The 20,084-nt window shown below is 43.7% G+C and overlaps 2 protein-coding genes across 4 annotated transcripts in view; both read right to left on the minus strand.

The window, feature by feature from the left end:
- The window catches only part of mrtfba (myocardin related transcription factor Ba), a 30,207-nt gene extending 18,803 nt beyond the window's left edge, over positions 1-11,404 (minus strand). For 2 of the 3 annotated variants that reach the window (XM_079333861.1, XM_079333859.1), the window contains exons 1-2: positions 11,224-11,404; positions 5,393-5,480 (exon numbers count right to left, since the gene is read on the minus strand). The gene's annotated coding sequence lies outside the window, so the exon portion shown is untranslated. The remainder of the gene's footprint in view (positions 1-5,392; positions 5,481-11,223) is intronic. The other variant, XM_079333860.1, reaches the window with a different exon arrangement.
- Positions 11,405-12,414: 1,010 nt separating this feature from the next.
- Positions 12,415-19,297, minus strand: ercc4 (excision repair cross-complementation group 4). The gene is made up of 10 exons (XM_079372030.1): positions 18,889-19,297; positions 18,165-18,345; positions 17,326-17,521; positions 17,019-17,226; positions 16,697-16,877; positions 16,462-16,593; positions 16,230-16,334; positions 14,684-15,344; positions 13,628-13,740; positions 12,415-13,489 (listed from the first exon to the last, which is right to left on the minus strand). Exons 1-10 carry the CDS (start codon positions 19,063-19,065, stop codon positions 12,750-12,752), a joined length of 2,694 nt encoding a protein of 897 aa, XP_079228156.1. The 5' UTR covers positions 19,066-19,297; the 3' UTR covers positions 12,415-12,749.
- Positions 19,298-20,084: the final 787 nt, after the last annotated feature.

A 20,084-nucleotide genomic window follows, 5' to 3' on the forward strand; every position in this document is an offset into this window, starting at 1 on the left:
CAGCTCTTGAAAACTTTTGATCTCCTTCTTTCCTAGGAGCTCCCAGAATATTGTAGGTCCCCTGTCCCAATTTTTAAAACTTTTATCTGTTCTATTTGGTATGAATTCGGAATCATTTCCAATCCATCTTAATAGTCTGCTTTGTATTTTCAAGTCATTTTTCATAATTAATTCAAACCAAAGCTTCAGTGATATATCCAGCCAAGGGTTTGTCCCTTCTCTAATGTGTTTTCTCAGGTTATTGTCCCCTATTATAGCCTGTATAGGAACACCATCAGTTGTGGTGATCTCAATTTCTTTCCATCCTGCTGAGTAGGAGGGATTGTATATATTCAACAATATTTTTATTTGTGCTGCTTGATAATAGCTTTTCAGGCAAGGGAGTGCTAGTCCTCCTTTGTTTTTAGGTAACTGCAGTGTTCTGTACCTGATCCTTGGTCTCTGCCCCTGCCAGATATATCTAGAGATCAATTTATCCCATTCCCTGAATTCATTTTCTGTTACCTCCACTGGTAAACTCTGGAACAGATACAGAAGCCTTGGCAGTATATTCATTTTGATCGCCTCCGTTCTTTGTGTAATACTCATATAGGGTATCAGATTCCATCTCCTAATATCTGATTTAATTCTATTGAGCAATGGATCATAGTTGATGGATTTTAATTGCCCTAGATCTTGAGGTAGATTCACTCCCAAATATTTTATTGATTTTAGGTCCCAGTTGATCTTGTACATTTCCCTGATCACTTGGTTTGGTCTGTAATTAAAAGTAATAACCTGAGTTTTTTGTATATTTATTTTATAGCCCGATAGATGGCCATAATCTGTAAGGGTTGTCATAAGTGCAGGGAGGGATGTATTGGGGCTCGACAAATATATTAATACGTCATCTGCGAATAGGGCTATTTTTTGTTCACCTCCCCCCATATCTATGCCTGCTATTTTTTCATTTTGTTTTATCCATTTACTCAGGGGTTCCAAAAAAATGGCAAAAAGTAGGGGACTCGCTGAGCAACCTTGACGACAGCCTCGTTCTAATGAGATAAACTTGGAAAGACTTCCATTAATCCGGATCCTAGCTGTTGGTTTATTATACAGGGCCTGTATGGTCTTAATAAATGTCTCGTGGAAATTAAACCTCTCCAGCACTCTGTACAGGAAATCCCACCTAACAGAATCAAATGCTTTTTCCGCGTCTATTCCCACTACTACAGTCTCCATCTGATTTTTGGTTACGTGCTGCATTACGTGTAGGGTGCGCCTGATATTGTCTTGCGTCTGTCTTTGTTTTATGAATCCCGTCTGGTCTAAGTGGATTATTTCTGGCAGAATTGTTTCTAAATGTCTGGCTAGAATAGCTGTAAATAGTCTGTAGTCTTGGTTAAGGACACTAATAGGTCTGTAGCTGGAGCATTCCTGCTTATCCCTTCCCTCCTTCGGAATCACAGAGATAATGGCCTCTCTCCATGAGTGAGGAATCTCTCCATCCTTCAACACCCAGTTAAATGTCTTTCTCAGAAGTGGGATTAATGACACCCTAAGTGATCTGTACCATTCAGCGGTGTACCCGTCAGCTCCCGGGGACTTGTTGGCCTTAAGATTTGAGATTGCTTTGTTTATTTCCTCATCTGTAATTTCGGTAGTCAGAGCCTTATTCTGTTCATCTGTTACCCTTGGTAATTTTAAGTTCTCTAAAAATGTATCCATCTCGGTTTTATTACCAGCTGTCGGTTGGGCATATAGATTTTTATAATAAACTTCAAAGCACTTTTGAATTTCCTCTGTTTTTCCGACTGTTGTTCTTGTATGTGGGTCTCTTATCTTGTAAATATTGTTTTTGGATTGCTGTTTTTTCAGTTTATATGCCAATAATTTTGTTGATTTACCCCCAACTTCATAGTATCTTTGTTTTGTGAACATTAGATTTTTTTGGATCTCCTGTGCATAAATCTCATTTATCTCTGCTCTCTTTTTTTTAATTTCCTGATTTATGTGCTCTTCCAATTTGTCTTTATGTTCACTTTCTAGTTTTTTTTAGGTCTGATATGAGTGCATCAAGTTTTGACTGTCTTACCTTTTTTAAATATGCTGTTTTAGCAATTATCTTCCCTCTCATCACTGCCTTACACGCGTCCCAGAGCACCGACGGGGACACCTCACCATTGTCGTTATCCTCTATATATGTCTGTAATTCCTTCACTATTTCTTCCTTAGTGTGTCCTTCTAATATACTTGAATTTAATCGCCAGATTGTTGTTTTTTTCTCACTCTCCAGACGTAGTGTTAAATAAAGGGGGCTATGGTCTGATAGGTCCCTTACTCCTATATCACATTTTTCTACCCTATAAATATCTTTATTATACATCAAAAAATAATCGATCCTCGTATAAACGTTGTGAGGTGAGGAGTAATAAGTATAATCTCTACTTGAGGGATTCAAATCCCTCCATACGTCTACAATCCCCAGTTCAGACATCAGACCTTTTATTTTTTTTACTTATTGCACTTTTTGGTATTCCACCTCCTGAGGAGTCTAGCTGAGGATTAAGTCTTTGGTTCAGATCACCCCCAGTAATGAATACTCCCTCTGTCTCTGATGTCATCAGATCAAACATCTGTCTATAAAATCTCCACTCCGAGCCTGGTGGGGCATAGACATTCAGAAAAGTCACCACCTCTCCCTCCAGTTTCCCCTTAACCATGATAAACCTTCCCTCTTTGTCCCCTGTCACGGATATTTTTTCAAATGAAATACTCCCCGAGATTAAAATGGCCACCCCCCCCCCCGGTGTCCTGATTTGTAGGAGGCAGAGAATATTTGGTTGTAACCATTCCTCTTTAGCTTAGCATGTTCCTTTTCTGTCAGGTGGGTCTCCTACAGCATTATCACCCCCACTCCTTATTTTTTCATCTTTCTTAATATCTTACTCCTTTTGGTTGGGTTGAGTACACCGTTTACATTATGTGAGGCTACTTTAATGCAATTTTTGGGTGTTATCATTTTTCTTTGTTCCTCTTGCCCTGTGCCTCTCTCCTCTCCCTTTCATATTTACCCCCTTTGCTACAGAAACCATAATGAACCTTGAACAACGTTGAACAAAAATGTAACATGAATAACAAAATACTAAATGAACTTCCTTAGGTGAGGTCTGAGTATTGACCCTCTTTGAGCTGTGATGTTCAGTCCGCTCTGAGGGATATCCTCTGCTCCCAAGGGGCAGAGGGCCCTCGCTGATAAAATCAGTATTGTTCATAAGTCCCCAACAGCTTTAAGTGCTGCCCCGACTTCCATAGATAGTAAGGATAACCGCATTTCAACCCAAAACTGTATAAAACGTTAGTCTTTACAAAATTAAAGACTAAAATCTGCCACGCAATCTTGATAAGTTCTTCTTTACACCGAAAACTTTGTAACTTTATCACAATGGATCGAGGCGGGCCGTCTTTGGGAGGTTGTGAGACTAGAGCCCGGTGTGCTCTTTCAATCTGCAGCTCAAACGATGGGGGTAAATCCAGCTTCTCCTTAAGGAGGTTTTCAACAAAAGTAACCATTGATTGAGCGTTTCCCTCTGCTCCTTCCTTCACGCCGTGGATCCGGACATTCTCCCTCCTCGAGCAGCTCTCCAAGTCCGTCATTCTGGTCTCGACCTGCTTCTGCAGCTCCATGAGCTCCAAGGTGGCTTCCTCTAGATTCTGAGTACGCTCCTCTGTTTCCACGATCCGCTTTTCGGCGTCATCTATCCTGTTGTTTGTTTTCTTAATATCGTCTTTAATTTCTTTCAGGTTTTCCAAGTTCTCCCGGCGGAATTCTCGTAACTCTTGCAAGATTGTTTCTAAGTCTGCCATGTTTTTAATCGGTTGTTGTGTTTCTTCTCCCTCTCGGCTTGGTTGCGTTGCTAGCTTAGCCTTCACTTTATCACCTGTTGGCTCTGTTAGCGGTGCAGGTAATTCGGCTAATTCACCTGTTAGCTTAGCTGGTTCGTTGTCTTGCTCGAGGTCCGGATCCGCGTTTTTATTCGACTTTCGATTTTTTCCTCTGGTCTTACTCATTGCCCTTGCTACCACACTTTCACAATTGTACTCTTTCTCAGACTGATAGGATTTTAGGGCTTTTTTAATCTCAATGTCGGGGAGCTCACTTTTTATGCTGCCGCCATGTTGGAGTCTAGCCGGAAGTCCTCCCTCTCTTTTTTTTTAACTCCGTCCACTGTCTTATCAAATAAAGGCAAAAAAAAAAAAGCTCAACCATATACTGTATTTTATTTATTTGGTTTAAAGAATCAAGCGATCCAATAAGCATTTATTGTTTTTCATGCACCCTTTGTACATTTTGTTTTTTTATTGTTCTTTATATTTGACTTTGTTAAATTTAAAAAAAAAAAAACACATATATTGGTAATTGTGTCTTATATTGTATTTTATTTAAGTACTTGCTATTTTAGCCTTATTTCCAATGTTACCCAGATACATTCCTTGTATGTGTGAATGAATGTATGTCGGCAATGAAAAACGATTTTGATTCTGAATTTGATCATTTTGTTTTGATTTTGTCGGAAATGTAAAATGACACCTCGTCATTAAGTGCATGTAAAATAAAAGTTTTACTGTGTGTGAGATTCAGCTCAGCCAATCAAACGACAAGAATCAATCCCAGTGGTGCACGTCGAATGTGACAAACTCTACAGAACCCCCCCCCCCTTAAAGTTAGCCTGTCTGGACCCGTAATGAAGCTACAGATGTGACCAGGGTTTGACGTTTCATGACTCAACCTAAAGTGTGTTTTTTTTCTGTCACTGAGCTGCAGAAACCCTGCAGAAAGGGTTAAGTCTGTGCCGTGTAAGCGCTTCATAAAGGTTCAGATTCAGACTGTGCTGTAAAGCCTTTTGTTTCAAAGCGTCAGAACCAAAAACAAAGACTTTACACGAGCTGAGGTCGAGAGCCAGTCAACTCTCAGAGGGAGGTTCGGTGATTAAATTCAACATCAGCTCGTCAAGTCACAGTTGTATGTAAAGTAAAAACACTGGCGGGTGTTTAACATCCATCATACACACGCGAAGACTTTGGAAAGTCTTTGAAAATACGTTAAGAAGATTTCCAAAAAGGAATTTAAAGGATGTCTAAAGCTGTTTCCACCCGGGCTCAAAACTCCTGAAAATGTCCTGAAAAGTTCAGGCAAAGCTGTGTGTGTGTGTGTGTGTGTGTGTGTGTGTGTGTGTGTGTGTGTGTGTGTGTGTGTGTGGTTGGAATTTCACGCCAAAAACTTTAAAAACAAAGACTGACTGAAGAGAAAGGCCAGCGGAGAGAATCGCAGATCAGGGGCGACCTACGAGCCCCCTTACGTTTACCAGCGCCGTGCGTAGCTACAACATTAAGCTAACGAGGTCACGCTTACCTGTAGTAACAGAGGACAGAAAAGGAAAGAGGACCAGACGTCCAGAAGAGTTTCCTCCAAAGAGTCACGTTACGCCATAGAGTCCAACCTGTGAGACGAGACAAACGTGAGAATCATTAACGCACAAGTCAATCAAAGACTTAAAGGAGACTTCAAGATTTAGATAGATAGATAGATAGATAGATACTTTATTGATCACGAGGGAAATTCAAGGCATCCAGTAGCAGTATACAGACAGGCAGGACACAAGACATTAGTTACAATACACACCCGCTGTCCCCCCTCCCCTCTGTATACAATAATCCCCCAAACAAGATTTAGCAGCCCCTATGTGACTGAGAGTAAACATAATTACAGGTTAAACCTGTGCAGTTAGCATTAGACTTAAAACTTATATAGCATAATGTACATAACCTGTACATAACCATTTACGTCATTATTTCAAAATATAAAAAATACAATAAGAGACTCGAGCATTTTCTTCAACAGTATGAGGACTAACAACAACAGCGTGAAAGGGAATACATAAACAAATCCAACAAATTTAAATCCATCCAATAATAATAAACGATAAACTCAGACACACACACACACACACACTCTGGTGTGTCTCTGAAGACGCTGAGTACCACTTCAAGACGTCTGAATGAAACTCGCCGACACTTAAATCTGCATCAAGGCCTGAAAATGAATCACGGAGGAAAGCTGCAGCGGTCTCTGTGACCATGGAAGTGGAGCCTCCACGCAGAGACAATAACAACAGTGAAGAGCTTTAATGTAGCACCAGGCTGCAGTCTGAGGCACTCGTAATAACAAGCATGAAACTGTACAAACACACGCTTTAAAGGAGATCTATTATACTCGCTCTCTCCATTCATTACGTCTGTGTGAGACACTTACTGAGATGTGTCGCTCACAATCGTCTTCACTTATCTTAAAGCAGTAAAAGCCCTCATTTCATCGTCTGCCTGAAATGGTTTAAAGGCAGGGTTGATTATTTTCTCCAGATTCACTTTACAAGATTTTGGTTGAAATTGTTTTTAGGTCCTGACAGAAATGAATAACTCAGGTTCTCTGAAAAAGGAACAAAGAAAATCCGTCATCTGCAGAAGTTTGTAAGTCTGTGAAACTTTGATCAATGTCTGCCACGAGGTACCAATCTGATGAACCAATCACACGCCTCCCTGCTCGTTCTCTACCCTCATGCGTGCACGAGCTCGCACTCGAAGCATGAGCTGAGGTCCACTTCTGGACCAATGGTGCTGATGCATGAAAATGAGGGGGCGTGGCTTCAGAGGGAGCACAGAGGGAACGCTACTTTCAAAATCATGCTAGTTTTCTCCCCTCCCAACGAGACCGACCTCCTCCGATCGGATCAGATTTGATCATTGTTTAGTAAGCGGCACAGAACATGTTTCAAGCTCTGCACATCAGGCTCTGTTTCAGGAAATAAGACACGCTTATCTGGAGACGACTCCTTACAGCTTTCTTGCACAGAGTCAGAGAAAATAATCCCCAAAGTCACGATTAAAAAAAAAGCATGAATGATATGATAAAGAGGAGGAAAGAGAGGTGAGGGCAAAAGAAGCACGACATGCTGTGTGTTTATGAGCCGAGAGGGGCAAAATGAAAGGCAGGAACGCAGCCGGGTCAAGAGGGAGAAGAAGGAACAAACGAGCGTCACGGCTGATGAGGCGTCGTGGGATAAACATCGACGCGGCCCCGGCAGAATCAAAGCGCAGGGCCAGATGGCAGGCGCCGCGTGTCGCTCTGCCCTGCACTGCTCTTTTAATGGCACGGGGCAACAAGGAGCATGTGTTTCATCAAAGGCCGATACAGACAGCACTGTGTACACACACGTAAAGCACAGCAGCAGGGGTCAACGGCGGAGACCACTCACACTCGGGCTGAAACGTAAAGTTTTCCACGCAGGTTTCAAAGCGATGAAAAGGTTCAGGTTCTTCTCTGATCCATCAGACGAGCAGTCAGAGCTGCACAGGATTACAACGCCACTGGGTGTCCTCCATTGTCGTTTTTTAAAGCTTTTTGTCCTGTGATTAAAAAAAGTGTACCTGCGCTGTCGCCATAGAAAACTTTTATCAATAATATCATTAGTTGTTTGTCAAACTGATGTTAAAAAGAGAGAGTTTGTCAGGTCATAAACTGATTGGATTTGAAGAGTTACAAAATCTGAACCTCTCCTGCTGATGGCTGGAAACAACCCGGAGGTGCTGCATGACACTCGTACAAAACACTCAACAAACCGAGTGACAATGAAACCGTTTGTTCGCTGTGGTGTCAGTGCAGCAGCTAAAAATACATCCTCTTTAAGAGACTTCAAAACAAGATATGAAAGACCGGAATTATCTGCAGCCGGCAGGAGCTCGACTCTCCACCTCTGAAAGCTCAATGTGGAGCTCCGTGCAGGGCGAGCAACCCAAAGCTGAATAAACCTAAGAGTGTGTTTGTGTGTGTGTGTGTGTGTGTGTGTGTGTGTGTGTGTGTGTGTGTGTGTGTGTGTGTGTTGAACGAAAACAGAACAATGGCAGTATGTGGGTGTGTCGGCCTCCCGAGGCTGTTCTTTCTCTCACAGCCTCGTAAAAGTGGAAACGTGTGCAGCGCAGGTGAGAAGCTGCATGACGTGATGCGAAAAAAAAAAAAAAAAAAACTCTTCCTAGACGAGGCCGACTGGAAGAACAAAAAACAACCTTCACTCATTTTGCGATCAAAAAGTCCCCTCGGTATTTCATGTTTTTTCACCGCACAAGGTCGATTATTGTGAAGCCCTTTAAAGCTTTATAAATCAGATGGCGATGTGTCCAAACGGCGAAGCTGCACAGTCTTTGCATACCGACAAGAAGAGGCTGAGGGTCAACTTTAGGTTTCACTGCTTCACTGACAGCGTTAGATAACAGGAAACAGCCGCCTTTTGCACCACCAACGGCCGGGGAGGTCTGGCTTCTGTTACGGGACATAAACACACACTGGCAGGTGTGTATGAAACAGGAGCATGTCGTGAAGACGCCCTGACAAAGAACAGTTTGAGACAGATAACCTCCCAAGTGTACAAATAAATCCACTCAGGTGTTTAATTTTGCGTGTAACTCAGAGTTGCATGACTCATTCATTCCATGAAGCTGACACAGTTATAAATTAAAAAAAAAAAAAATCCGCCGTACATTAGCAAAACAAGCACAAAGCATGTGAAGCCCACGGGGCGGAGCTGCAGTATTCTGGGCCTTGAATAGCGCACATCTCGTCCAACAAAAACGTCTCCTATTATCCAGAGATAAGACAGAAATGATGTCATCGCCGTGGCTCACTGACTGGAGTCTCTGTTCTGCTCTGTTCCCACAGACACACGTGTGCTGTCGTTTCCGTCCTGGCTGCCTTTGTGGACTCAAAACATCTTTGAAAAAAAAAAGACAAATCAGGGTAACTGAGAAAACACCAGGACTGTCTGGTTCTGAAAGCCAAACGCCATGGGGACTGTCACACTTTGAAAAAAAAAGAAGAAAAAAGGACGATTACTGCAGACACTTGAGCTGAACTTTAACAACCTTAATGTGAAGGAGCAGGGGAGCGGAGAAAGTGCCAACTGCAATAAAACGTGATGTCGGCTGGTTATGTAAAGAAGCTTCCGAGACATGAAAACCTGCAGAGACGGTCCAGGGTGGCACTCTTTGCTGGGACTCTCGTTACTCCACAGAGTTCATCTGCCAGTCAAATATTCCCTGACTCTTAATGTAGGATAAATGAGAATCTGCTTACTCTGTACTATTCAGCTATATTTGCGTTTAATTATCCACAGGGAGAGACGAGGAAACCCTACACTGACGCCATGTGAGCAGAGTCTTCATGCAAACTTATACGGCACCGGGAGGTGGGAACCGGCACCACGCGCAGGGACACACGGCGTACAGCCTTTGGATAATTACTTTCCCTTCTAACCATATGCCTCGGTTTTTTGTTATCAAATGACACTTCTGTGGCAGACTTTGACTAAACGGGGTCGACCACTTCCTGCCTGCCTGCATGACTCACACAGACCTAAAAAGCTGCTCGGTTTTGCAGCAGCAACACCGCACTTTTTTCTTTTTTACCTTCAGTCGGCTGGGAGGAGATAAGATAAAATCATCGAGTCTGTGAAAGTCTCATCAGTCGACACACAGCGAGCGTTGTTAACAGCGCTGCCAACTCACAACCACACTTTATGTCACGCCTCAGCATTTACATATAACATTGGGTTAAGTTAGAGGGACAACATGTAAAATAAACAAAGTACATTAACAAAACTGTATCTGACAACAAGCGAGGGCTGAGAAATGCTAACAGACGTCATCTGGCCCGTGGCGAATATTTAGTTTGTTTGCAGGTCAGAGTCACACGACCACACGTCCAATCCATGACACGGAAGCAATGTCCGTCTCTTGGACACATTTGGAAGACAACACCGAACAACAAGAAGTCAGATGTAAACACTGCAGGAAAACTGAAATGAAAGTTATTTATTTTCTGCTGTTTTAGAGAAGATCCTTTCAACTTTAAAACCACATTTTTCAGGTGATGCTTTGAATTCAGTTTGAAATATTCAATTACCACAGAACAGTTATTCAAATATTCACTCTTTCTTTAGAAACAATATCCCAGCTTTAATAGTTGAGCATATTTACAGTCGGGACCATGTCAGTGAACGACAAGGGCAAAAAACACGAAATAATCGTTCATTCGTCGTTATCGAGTTCAAACGTTTATTAACACTATAAAGACAATAATAGAAAAAAAGACGGGGTTGGAGGTCGCCGAATGCATGAAGAGGTGGAAGAACCTCAGCGACAAGTATGTTAGGCTCCAAAAGAAACTGGCTAGAAGAAAAGGCGACCCAGGTGGTCAAAAAAGTGCCACACCCCCCTAGCGGCTTGGCGGTGAATTGCAGAGCAACATGTTCCCTCGACGCAGAACGAATGCTCAATGACCGCGTTGTGTCTACGCCATCGATGCAATCATATTAAAGGGGACATATTCTGAAAAATCTACTTTGACAGTGTTTTTATTTATTTGGGTAACCTGAGTGTCTACTGAGCCACAAAATCCACACAGTTCTTTTTTTGTGGTCTGCACGAGCCTTACAACATGGAGAAAAATGATCGGTTTCAAATGTGCTCCCCTTGTGATGTCACAGTGGGATTTTGGTCAGAAAATCCCCTCCCCTCCCCTCCCTTGGTATCTCCCCCTCCAGCCTCAAGCAAAACTTCTGCGCAGGTCTGTCAGATCTATTCTTGCTAGCAAAAGAGAAAGATTACTACGGGAAAAAACTCAGGGGGGTGGAGCTTGTTGCATTTAAAGACACACACACGAACATGGTGTGAAAATGTTTTAAAAAATTAAATAAATAATATAATATATGTCCCCTTTAAGTCAGCACAAGGGAGGATCATCTCTTCACCATGCTTGCAAAAACAACTGCAGCTGAAATGATCAATCAAACAATGATGGGTGGGTGTGTGTGTGTGTGTGTGTGTGTGTGTGTGTGTGTGTGTGTGTGTGTGTGTGTGTGTAGCTAGTTTAAATCTGACAGGTGAGTTACAGTCTGAGGCCAAAGACGCGCTTCGGTGTCTTTTCTAAAAAAAAAAAAAAAGACACGTCTCCAGATACGTCTTTGTAAATTCTTCACGTCCATGGTCTGCTCTTTTACCCAGCCTCGTCTGTCTGTCTGTCTGTCTGCATATCACTGAAGCAGCTCAACAACAACCTCCTCCTCACAGTGTCGCTCGTTAGCTCGCTTCAGCTAACACATGCTAGCATGCTAAAAACAAGCTTTGCGATCTTACCGGAGTGCGGAGACTTTAACAAACCCGCAGAACTGTCCGTCCTCTGCTTCTCAACAACACACCCATTAATGTCAGCGAGGATATGCGTCTTGTGATAATTTTCCCTTCCCAGGCTGTGTAATTGAAGTTTATTTTCGCGGAGTAAAATGGCTGCGACTGGTCTAAAGCTTTCGGACGCAGAGTGACGTCACGCGTTGACGCTATCGGACAGGAAGTGTCGGGAGGGAGGGAGGATGGGGGCGTGGCGCAGGGCAGGATGGGGGCGTGGCGCAGGGCAGGGTTCACTGTCCTCTGCACTGTTCAGGATAGATCAGGGGTGTCCAAAGTGCGGCCCGGGGGCCATTTGTGGCCCTTGAGTGGATTTTTTGTGGCCCTTGACTTCAAATCGAAGAATCAGAAGATTTTGGCCCCAGGCCTCATCAGATGGCATATTTCGTTCTTTTTTTCTTTTTCATGTTAGCGAGGGAGACCTATAAAAGCCTGACTATTCTTTCCAAAAAATTAGAACACAACAGTTTCTCACTGCAATTAGTTATTGTGTATTTACATTATTTTTTGAAGAGGTCAAAATACAAAAAGTTCCTTCCAATATTTAAAAAAACCCCCCCAAAAAAAAAACCCTGTGGCCCGTGAGCGATTCTAACGTGACAATTTTGGCCCGCAAGAAAAAAAGTTTGGACACCACTGGGATAGACAGATAGATAGATAGATAGATAGATACTTTATTGATCCCGAGGGAAATTCAGGATGTCGTTTATTATGGGACACGCATGTGTGTGACCAGTTTTTCGAGAAGACATCAAAACAGCGAAACGTAAACCAAATTTAAATTTAAAGGGAGCACATCTCACGAGTTTCCTCACACGTGCTTTGCCAGTGTTACATAACAGCGACAGTGAAGCTACAGGGAAGACATACTGTATATTTGCATCTGTGAGGTTTTGCTTCGTTATGTACTTTCTCACAAAATGGATCTTGCTCATTACTAGATTACCAGATAAAATACACAAAGCAGACGTTTCATAGAGAAACTGTAATATTAACATACTTTTCCTTGACGTTTACATTTTTAAATTTGAATTCTGGTTCGCTCCATCACTGTGCGATCAGTTTACAGACACAAATGAATTGATTTTAAACAAATGTTTTTTTAAGCAGTGCTGTATTCATCAACATTTCTAAAGACAATGATGTTTAAAAACTTTTTATTTGAGACAAAGGCTTGAAAAACAGTAATAAAAAATATATAACAATATGCATTTAGCTTATTTGTCCAGTCCTTTGTGGTAAGAATGTAAAAATGTTTTTTGTTTTTTTTTCTTTCTGCAGAGCAATCTTTTTATTTCTTAATCTGACTTGCTACTTGCAAACACAAGAGAAAAACCTCTATTATTTCAATTCATTCTGTACATCTACGCACGTGTTCACTTTGAAGGCACCCACTGCATCGTTAACATCTGCATCATCCTGAATTACAACATGAAACAGACACACTTACAAAAAGATGTTTCAATAAATATAAGTCTTTATCTTTGTTTGGCTTTCTGCACAGGAGCAGGGACATCAGCGTTATTATGCAGAAACTCATACAGCATCTTGGCGTTGTTGGCGTTCCCCAGTATTTCTGCTAGCTTGTCCTGGCTGATTTTGGCTAAATCTGCCAGACTGTCTGCATTTTTAATTAGGGACCTGTAGTTTTTTGTATTGACTCCAGGCATCTTCAGCAGGAAGTCATAAGGTCCAGGGTTGTAGAGTTCTGCTGATTCGGCCACCATGTCTGACTCCGCTGTGACTGCCTGAGCGGCTGCAGCGTCGGGCTCGGAGCGACCTTTCTTCAGCTCCAGGAAGAGGTCGGCCGTGGCGTGCGGGGAGGGGCACCACAGGATACGAAGCCGAGGGAAGTGCAGGGTCAATAGGGTGAGCTTTGATGAAATATCATTAGAAGAAATCTCATGTCTGAAATCTGATCGGGCCATTAAGGAAAAGGGTTTGGCCGGGTCAAACTCGATGAGCAGCACCGGTTTCCTGTAGTAGCGAGTCATGGAGAGACACTGGGTGTAAAGGCGACCACTCTGCAGCGAGCCGATTAAATCACTGACGCTTTTGCGCTCGACGCACGTCTCCGGGGTCAGGATGTAGTCACCTACTTCCAGGGTGACGGGCTCGATGTCCAGCCCTCGACGGTGCAGTAAGGAGGGTAGCTCACTGCGGAATTCACGCATGTCCACGATGACTTGAGAAGGCTCTTTGGGCTGCTCCTGGCCTCCTGGATATGGGACAGGAAACATTTGAAAACAACGAGATGTTTTTTTTAAGGTGATGGTTAGACAAACATGCGTCAACAAAACAACAAAAACAAGGAAAAAGGTTCGAGCTGTATCACTAATGACTCAAATAAACGTGCCTGCTTTGCGGCTGTTGGTGGTGGCGTTGGCGGGCTCTAAATTTCTGGCAAGGTCCAGGTTGGTGTCTTCTCGCCCCTCCCTCTCCTCTGGGATGACCATAGTAGCCTTCTCCCTGCAGAGATAAAAACACACAGTCAGCATGCATGCATATAATACTGATGAACATCCTGGTCACATGCGACAGTGAACCCAGAACATCCCAACGTGTCTGTTTTGAACAAGACAGTCACAGTTTCAGACAGTTACTAAACCTAAAACAAAACATATCCATAAGGTGTTAACTGGGGTGCAGGTGGTTTAGTGGTTAGTACATGCACCACATGTACTGCTTTAGCCATCAAAGCAGGCGGGTTCAAATCCGACCAGTGGCTCTTTTTCCGCATGTCATCCCCCGATTTCTGACACTGTCCACTATCCTGTCTGTCCATTAAAGACATAAAGAGCCCTAAAATTTATCTTTTTGACATCCTTTTAAATAGTTTGTACAATGATGCGAGCTGCTGGCATTGATGATGACTGCTTGTTCCTCTGTGAATATCGATTCGCTGCCTCTTGTATTGTCACCGTTTTGGTTATGTACTTTTGTCCTTTGTCTTGTCTGCTGTCATTGTTCTGTCAAATCGCCCTCTGGGGACAAATAAAGTTGAGTTGGTCAAAAACCAACCAGTCAGTCAAATGTTTAATCCTCTGACGCCTGTTCCGGGGGGTTTGTGGAAAAGTAAGATATGTCAACTTTCTGTGTGCTAAACATTTTCTCTGACTGATGTCTGGTGGACTGTCCTGCGTGGTGTCCTGTTTTTATAAGTTCATGTCTTCAGACAATGGAAATTTTGCTCAAGCTGTTAAAACGAGCACATTAACATTGAGGCACATTATTGATCAAATGATTAATGTGCTCTGTCCTCAATCAATACATTAAATAAATAAGAGCAATGAAGAGACTCGCGTCGACGAGTATTTGTTTATTTACTAAAAATAGAAAAACAGTAAAAAGTTGAAGACCAACTGATGTTAAAAGTGAATAAAAAGAAGGAAATGGAATGAATGTTTTTGACCTGATCAGGTGCTCGAAGGCTTTCTTTTCTTTGGACAGCGTTGTCAGGTATTTCTGCTCTTCTGTGGAGCCTCCGTAAATGAGGAAATACACTCGCAGAGGCTTTCCAGGCCGGATGGCTTTATAAATCTCCAGCTGGCGGACGAAACTGAGTTCAGCGTCGTAGAGCACGACGAAGCTGGGCTCCACCTCGTGCAGCACCCGCGTCAGGCTGTGGGGGTCAGTGAGGCCTTTCAGAGGGTGGATGACAGTCAGCGGCTCCTTAAGGAGGCCGTAGTAGGCGTCCGATGACAAATCAAGCTTCAGCTCTTCTTCTTCACCCTCCTCCATAAGTTCGTCCTCATCTCCGCTGCTGCCCATCGCCACTGCCTGATCGCTCTCCTCCTTCCCCACCATCTGCGTCAGGGTCAGGGACGGCCTCTTCTTACTCTTTGCTGACTTCGTGTTACGTCTCTGCGCAGGCTCCTTGCCCTTGGCTCCTTTTTTGGGCCAGCCTTTCCCCTTCTTGTGCACGTCAAGCTCAAGAGCGGCGGCGGCGGCAGAGTCTCGCTTTCCAATCGTGCGGGTGTAAAGTCGGTTGAGCAGCCAGTCAGAGCCGTGCCTGATGTACTGCTGCAGCTGGGCACAAGTCCTGTCGTCACTGGCACAGATCAGCACACGACCTGAAGGAGAAAAAGACGGATAAACATGCAATATGGTTCAAATAAATCAGAGTGAAAAAATACGATATAAACTGCAGGAACACCTGGATGATAAGATATTTGTTTGATTAACATTAAAGAGGCTAAATGTAACTTTGTTACATAATTAAATCATGTGTTATCGCTCATTAGTTAACACACTCTTTAACTTTTTATTTTTTGAGGAACCCGGGTTTGATTTTCCACGAAAGCTGCAGGAAGCGACGTTCTGAGCGCGCTCAGATGAAATCTGTTATTACAAAGAAACGACCGGCCTCTAGCACAACACAGACTCCATAGAAACACCAGAAACAAAAGAAAAGGTTTTATATTGTAGAAGCCCGTCGAATCTGTCCGGCGTCGGGCAAAGACTTTAATAATGCTACGCTTGTTTGTACTGTTATTAATGTTACTAACACAACTGTCTGTCTCTCACAGCTTCCTGGAGGTTCTCAGTCTTCCAGGTCGCGGTAAATTCAAAGCGTGATCCAAAGGCATCTGGACTGGTTGAAGATTTTAAAGACCTCTAACTGGTGGACGATCTGCTGAAGCATGCTGATGATCCACACAGGCTCACATTTCCAGCTCCATCCACCAGGTCCAAACAAGATCTTTCAACCAAGTCCAGCAGCCTTTGGATCAAGTTTGGAAAAGATTTCAGATGTATCCGTCTTTTTAACGTTTGTTGTCGATGTCTGTTCAATGAAGACAGAAAACATCAAACACCAAAACTGAGCTCAGGAAATGAAACGTTTGTATGTCACTCTGTTATTATGGTTGAGTTCAGCCACATATGTTCAGTAGGGATGACATTTACTGTTGACATGATGGACTCTCGTAACGCTTTAAACTAAAATGAGCTCTAACCTGGCTCATGTTGAGAGCACTTGTTCTCCCTCTCAATCTCCTGCAGTACCTCGGTGAGAGCCGCCCACTTTGGGCTCTTCTCCAGCACCAGCTCCCGCTTCACCTCTGAAACACACACACACACACACACACACACATTGGAGAGTTTAAACATGAGCGCACATACGAGTAATCATGCTGATATCTGCTCTGAAGAACGGGCTGTCTGAGATCTGATCGTCGCTCTGTTAACCTGCGGACGAGGACGCCGTTTGTTTCTCTGCCTCCGCTCCCACTTTGAGTTTCTTTTTGCTCTCAGGGAAGTGAAACACTCGAGCTCTGGCGTTCACAAACATAGAGGTGCTGGAGTCGAGGAACAGCCACCCTGATGGTTACAACAGCAGACAAACAGAGAGATCCAACATGAGCAGGAATGATTTATCAGATGGCATCAGGTGACATCCCGAGGATAAACACGTGAAGTTCACCTGAATTGGATCCAAAGATCTTCTGGCTGGAGCGCAGCGACTCGAGCAGATTGAGGAAGGTGACGCAGTCGTACTGAGTGAGGTAGAGGAGGAGAACCCGGAGCACCTTCAAGTCCTGGACCAGAGCCTTGGTCTTTGCTCCCAGCTGGTGCCACAGGGGGTCCAGGTAGTGACGGATGGTCTACATAGGAGTAAGGCAAACACATCAAGTCACAACTAACTACTAGAACCATTCCCGCTTGTAATCAATCCTACCCTGGAAGCAGGAATCTTATTCCTGTGCCGAAGAAGCCCTACATGTGTGGATACCACAGAGACGGACCTTGTCAAAGGAGTTGCCGAGAGTGTTCTCGAGGGAGAGGTCTTCAGCTTCCAGTGTGGGGTTGTAGCGTTTCAGCTCCTTCAGACAGGCGCTCATGACGTCCATGATGGAGCTCTGGATGACCCTCATGGCCGGAGTCAAAGAAACGTGCAGCTCCACCACGTCTGGTTTGTGCCTGTCGAGGGCGCTGTTCACGGACGCTTGAAACCTGTCGACGGAAGAGAAAAAAGGTGCGGTAAAGACGACGCATGATGCAGGATTTGGTGCAGTAATGGAAGACCACGAGGTCGACAACATTTCTTCACACCTTGGCCAAAGGAAGAGCTTCTTCACGAAGAGGTTCCTCATCACGCGCTCCACCTGGCAGAAGCCGGAGGAGAAGGACGTGGCCTTGTCGGTGAAGGCTTTGATGAAACCTGTCTTGTTCTTCTGTCTGAACAGGCGGAGGATGAAGGCCTCCTGACACGACTCAATGATTTTATGAGCGCGATACACCAGGATGCCTGAGGGCGGTTTAAACAGGAAGTCGGAGCAGGTTATTATACAGTACAGGAGAGTTCATGGAGGGGCTTAAAAAACTGACAAACAGACTGCTGATCAGACAAACATCTTTACAGACAAAGTGCGTAGTCGTGATGACAGATTGTAATTCAGAAACACAGGAACTGTCCGATTGTCTCGTGTTTTTTTTTAATTTCCTTTAAGATCGGGCCGAAGGCGGACACGAGGAACAGACCGTTTAAAAACATCACAGGGACTCAAGGCGTACAGTACGAGTGTTGCTGGAGCTTTTTGACCTCAGGATGCAAATAAAAAGTCATAGAAAAAGGAATCACAAAAATGCTGTTATAAACAATATCACATAATAGTTAGTTAGTTAGATACAGCACAACACAAACACCTGTAACATAAACTTCCTAACCCCACAGAACACACACACCACTTCATTTGCACTTTCTATTGCACATACACCTATATAACATCATTAATTCTAATGCACTGATTTTATTGCACTCCTCATATTCTTATTGCATTTCCCTTTTAGCAGTCCCTTTATGAATCTCTCTCACACACACACACACTTGCTCTATTTCATAGTTTAATTCAATGATTTAACACAGCAAAAGAAAACGCGGCTGTCCTGACCTGATATAAGATGAGCGGGGATGCGGTCGGTGAGGAAGTCGACCACCAGGATCCTGCTGGTGACAAACAGCACTCCTCCCTCCGTGTAAACGTTGTAGCGCTCCGTGCTCTGGACGTCACTGGTGACCGTCCTGGGCAGGTGGGTGACCCCCTCCACCCGCAGGTGCTCCGTGAAATATTCCTTTAAATACAAGGTGCAGAAAGAAGAAAAACTCTTTGTAATGGCAATTTTCCAATTTTGTACGTCCTTTTATTTGATTGCCATTAACGGGCAGGCAGGGATGAAGTTTTAACACAGAGGCGAATCATGCCAGTCCAGTTGTAATTCTTGTTGACTTGACGGTTTATTGTAGTGAATTGATGATGATAAAATGAGAACAAAACATACCATTTTCCAGTGGTTTTTCTTAGTGCTGGTCTGACATGAGTGCTGGTCTGGTGAGAACTGTTTGTGCTCCCCCTACCTGTTCCCCCCCCCCCTTCCTGTCACCTATGCTCCTATATAAACACCCACGTGCCTTCAGTGTCCCTAGTGGAAAATAATATACAAGAAATATCTCAACTAAATAACATGCCAATAACAATAAACACAAAATGGCTCCTACACTCTTCAATATGTAATAATATATTACAGAAATCCCTGGAGCTTTAGAAAGTACATTTAAAAAGCCTCTTCCACCCCAGGACTACATGTGGACCCTGGTGGATTTGACGTCACACTCACCTGTTCAGCTGTGGTCGTGTTGAGCAGGAGGACCAGGCTGCCAGGCTCCGAGTAAACCCGCATGAACTGCAGCAGGATGCGGTCTATCCCCATCCCCTCCGCGACCACCAGCAGCCCGTCAGAAGCGAACAGACCCAGAAACATCTCAGTCTCAAACTCCAGCAGCGGGTCCGCCATGATGGAGCCGCAAACACAGAACACCTGCAATAAAAAACGTTAACTAAAAGAGAAATAAATCATCATGAGACAGCCACTGACAGGCTGCACACTTCTGTTGTTCAATGTTTTGAACTCGCACTTCCGGTCGCCTGATAGAAAAAGAAAACAAGAGCGTATTAAAGAGAGGAGCATTGAAGATCTCGAGCGCCCCCTAGTGACACGGAGGGCTGTAGCAGGTAAATAAACCGATTCTTTACTAATTTATCAGTACTAATTAATTTTGCTGAAGCACCGACAGCACACTGCTGAATTCAGTGTGAAATAACAGCAAACAAGAAGAAACAATTCTGAAGACATAAAAACTTATTTTGGGGTGACAAAGTCATACTTTTCATATCTGTGTGTGTGAAATGTGAAAGGCCTGGATTTTGGATGCGTCAGCGTTATAATATCTTTATCAGACCAACATAAAACTCACACTCACACACCAAGCAGGCGCAGAAAGGCACACTGCATTTGCTTTATTAGTGACAGTATTTCTGTGTTTTGGTCTGGATTAATCCTGCATTACACTGCGCTGTAATATGTTGCGTAACAAAGCCTGCCAGCTGGGCTTTGTAAAACTCTGTTGTGTCAGCCCACATTTCTGCACCGTACAGAGAAGGCTGAGGGGAGCAGAAACGTGTGCGCTCAGGACGATCCCGAGTCCATCATGCAAACACACAAACAAACTCACAGAGGTTCAATCACCGAAACACGGCCGTGACTCACCAACGTTTTGAGACACTTTGATGTTGTGACTGTGTGTGTGTGTGTGTGTGTGTGTGTGTGTGTGTGTGGAGCCAGGTTATAGAAAACAACACGTGGACCTTTGAGTGAGACTCAGACAATATGTTCATTCTTACTTCATTCCCCTCTGCAAAGTTGGTTCAAGTTTACCCTTGAAGTGACTCAGGAAGCTGTGTGTGAAGTCTGTGTGTGTGTGTGTATGTGTGTGTGTGTGTGTGTGTGCGTGTGTGCCAGAACAACTCGTTTCT

The sequence above is a fragment of the Symphodus melops genome (genome assembly GCF_947650265.1).
Source record: "Symphodus melops genome assembly, chromosome: 21".
Lineage (NCBI taxonomy): Eukaryota > Metazoa > Chordata > Actinopteri > Labriformes > Labridae > Symphodus > Symphodus melops.